The sequence below is a fragment of the Notothenia coriiceps genome, unplaced genomic scaffold (assembly GCF_000735185.1).
Source record: "Notothenia coriiceps isolate Sejong01 unplaced genomic scaffold, NC01 NC01_scaffold00008612, whole genome shotgun sequence".
NCBI lineage: Eukaryota > Metazoa > Chordata > Actinopteri > Perciformes > Nototheniidae > Notothenia > Notothenia coriiceps.
In genome coordinates, this window is record NW_011341313.1 from 1,749 (window position 1) to 5,066 (window position 3,318).

At 37.9% G+C, this 3,318-nt stretch overlaps 1 protein-coding gene across 1 annotated transcript; it reads left to right on the top strand.

Moving 5' to 3' along the window:
• Positions 1–414: 414 nt before the first annotated feature.
• Positions 415–2,996, top strand: LOC104944663 (complement C1q subcomponent subunit B-like). Its single transcript, XM_010770230.1, has 5 exons — positions 415–502; positions 990–1,146; positions 1,501–1,732; positions 1,949–2,066; positions 2,674–2,996. Exons 1-5 carry the CDS (start codon positions 500–502, stop codon positions 2,884–2,886), a joined length of 723 nt encoding a protein of 240 aa, XP_010768532.1. The 5' UTR covers positions 415–499; the 3' UTR covers positions 2,887–2,996.
• The last annotated feature ends 322 nt before the right edge of the window (positions 2,997–3,318 follow it).

The window sequence follows — 3,318 nt, forward strand, 5'->3', positions numbered from 1 at the left end:
ACTAGTGGAATAATAATAATGTAACCCTTTAACTTGCCATTAGGTAGCCTATATTTACACTCTGCTATATCGTACCATTTGTTTATTGCCCCAGATGCACCAATAAGCATTTAACCTATTTAGATGGTCAAAGTTGAGCAAAACTGAACAATTTTATATTTTCTTTATGTTTTTAATGCATATTTTACAACATATTTCTTGTGTGAAACATCCTAATCTTCAAAGTATCACACACTTCAGAAACATTTGTGTCAGTGAAAAGTATATTACCTAAAAAACTGTGGAGTCTGAAATACACAAATACCTGAAACTTACATACATATGAACTTTCTGTCATTTTATTACTAGAAGTATAACATCCTAACAAAATATAAATTCCAACAGAGCATGCGCCATTGAACTGTTTCACTTCCTGTTTATTTCTCCGGACTGAAGCTGAAACATCTCCGCTCTCCGTCAGCGTATCACTCCACCACAAGACGAGGGACTTTATCTACAAATGGTGAGACTTTTGCGTTCTATAAAATAAAATAAAAACATTTGCATGTAGACATAGAGCGAGAACATCACTTATTCAGACAGCAGCATTAGTTTTACGTCATGGTATTTTGAACTAAGTACTATTTGTTTTGTTGTAGAAGCAGATTTAGAATCGTTGTCTATGTCTTTAATTGTATTAATCTAATTTGTACCATAGGAAGAAATCTATTTTCTTTAGCAATTTATTTATTTTAAAATGACATGTATGATATCTTGTAGGCACTTCAGATACCCAAATGTAATTGCACCACCACAAAAATATGTAATTGTTAAATACCAGTTTTTGACCCCAAAAAACTTCTTGGTCTCTTATTTCACAACGTGTGGGTTTGTAAGTACTTCAGATACCCAAATCTAATTTCAAAACCACTGAAAAAAGATTTTCATTACACATTCCCATATTTTCGGTAGTCCTGCTAAGTAGCAAAAACAAGTATGTGTGTGTTCAGACCCCCCGGTGGCTGAGCTGCGGTACTGCAGTGTTTCTGCTCCTGCTCCACATCTCTCTGGTCATCTCACAGTCCTGCCCCAATGGGATCCCGGGGATACCGGGCAGCCATGGGCCCAACGGCATGGACGGGCCAATGGGACAAAAGGGAGACGCTGGTGAGCTGAGACAGAGACTTCAGAAACATTTGATGTTAATTATTGTTTTTCCTCTGGAGATCTGACTGTATACGTTTACTGAAATGTTTTCTTAAATTTTACTGAGCTGGTATATTTTCACTCATTGTTTTAAAATTTAACAAAGAAACTTTATATTTAAGTCGCAATTTGGGAGAGATTTAAACAAATGACTTATCAGTAAATTAAAGTTTTCTGTAAAAAATTAAGAATATCTTTCAATATTTTATTTTTTTTAATCCACATTTTCATTTCCAAATGTTTCTAAAAAAAACACATAAGTATTTTGACTGAATAAAGCCTTGATATTTGACCTACGTTTCTCTGGATGATCAGGTGAGGCAGGACAGCCTATCAGGGGCCAGAAGGGGTTCCTGGGTCTCGGGGGCCCCCCAGGACGCCCTGGCCTGAAGGGGGACGGGGGTCTTCCTGGACATCCCGGAAACCCAGGCCGACACGGGCAGAAAGGAAGACCCTTCAACCCTTCCAACCAGCAGATATCTTTCTTCTCCTACAAACGGGTGATATCTCAAACTCCAGAACTCGACAATACCATCGACTTCAACCGGTCAGTGCTGCTAACGTTTACATTCAGGGAAATAAATGTTATGTAATATAATTATAGTGAAACAAGTTTATGAGGCAGACTGTGATTAATAGTTTTTTATTCGCTTAAAGGCCATCTTTTTAACTAAAGTAGCATTTAAATAAATGTGTAAAGGACGCAAAGAGAGGTACAATCCTTGATAGGAAAATGTAACAGTATGTTAAACTCTTCCCACAGCCAGATTTTGCCTGAGCTGGATGAGCAGTTTCGTGGAGAGGAATTGAACAACGGGACGTTCACATGCGCCATCAAAGGAATCTATTTCTTCAGTTATCACTTTTCAGCAAAGAGCAGAGTGAGTTCTTTTGATTTCATTTTGTCCTCAAGAGCTACGAAAGTGAAAAACACTTACATTTTAAAGTTGTCGTACTTTTTCTTGTTCAATACTACTTTTTATACTTTCAATCCACTATATTATGGCTGCCAATATTTTAGGTTTAGGTCCTACCGTGGCTCTATTTCTGCAATGTTTTGAGTACTTGGTCCAACTCTATTTTATATAGATATTAAAATCGCTTAAAATCGATTTAAGGTCCTGACATCCTTGAAACATCTGTGTCATCTTAAGGAGCCATCTTTATCCACCCATTGTTGCACACTTTAAAGGTCTCCTATAATGCAAAATGCACTTTATGATGTCTTTTATATAAAGATGTTTCCCCGGTGTGTCAGGGAATTCACAGCGTCAGAAAATAAAACCTTCTTTTCCTCCGTACCCAAATCTCTAAAAACGGGGAACAACGGAGCTGATCCAGATTTGCGTCCGATATGAAGTAATATAAAAAATATGGGCTGGCTTTACGCCCACGGCCCTATCAGAAACTATCCACCCAATTTAACTTAAGAAAATGTATATAAGAAGGCTTTGTTTTTTCTTCCACCATTTGTGTGATCACTTGTAGGTGTGTGTGAAAATGATGAAGAACAGCGAGGATCACATGACGCTGTGCGACACGTCCGAGGGTTTCCTGGTGACCTCCGGCTCTGCGGTGCTGGACCTGGAGGTCGGAGACACCGTGTCTCTGCAGGCGACCAGGTTCAACAGCTTGGTGACGAAGATGGACAGCACCAGCCACACCTTCACCGGATTCCTGATCTCCCCCACCGGCATCTGAGCCACAACATTTATAAAATAACAAACTTCTAATCGAGGACATTTACAGCTATTACATGAAATGTGTGCAAAGATCAGCAGAATTAATAAAGGTACTGTTGCTTTCAAGAACGTTTTTCTGTGTGTGTTTTAGCACTGAACTACAAATGATGTGCGTTGTTGTTGTTTCTCATACTGTAGCTAAAGGTAAAATCTTCCATCATTTCCTACATTCATCGTACATTTTCATGATTTAAGGGGTTACAGTTGGCCTATATTTTGGTGTGTATTAATTTCTAAGGAGAAAGGTCCATTAAATTGTACTTTTTAGAATTTGGTTTACTATTCTATAAATAAATGTTATAATAATATCACATATAAGAACGTTTTAAAGACCTGAACACAAGCTTTATATTTGCAGAGCCTTGTCCTGCATTAGAACAATATGTGGTTA

Excerpts from the sequence above, each read along its gene's own strand:
- LOC104944663 (XM_010770230.1), top strand. Across the intron at positions 1,733-1,948 it reads AATACCATCGACTTCAACCG|CCAGATTTTGCCTGAGCTGG; the intron begins GTCAGTGCTGCT and ends CTCTTCCCACAG. Across the intron at positions 2,067-2,673 it reads ACTTTTCAGCAAAGAGCAGA|GTGTGTGTGAAAATGATGAA; the intron begins GTGAGTTCTTTT and ends GATCACTTGTAG.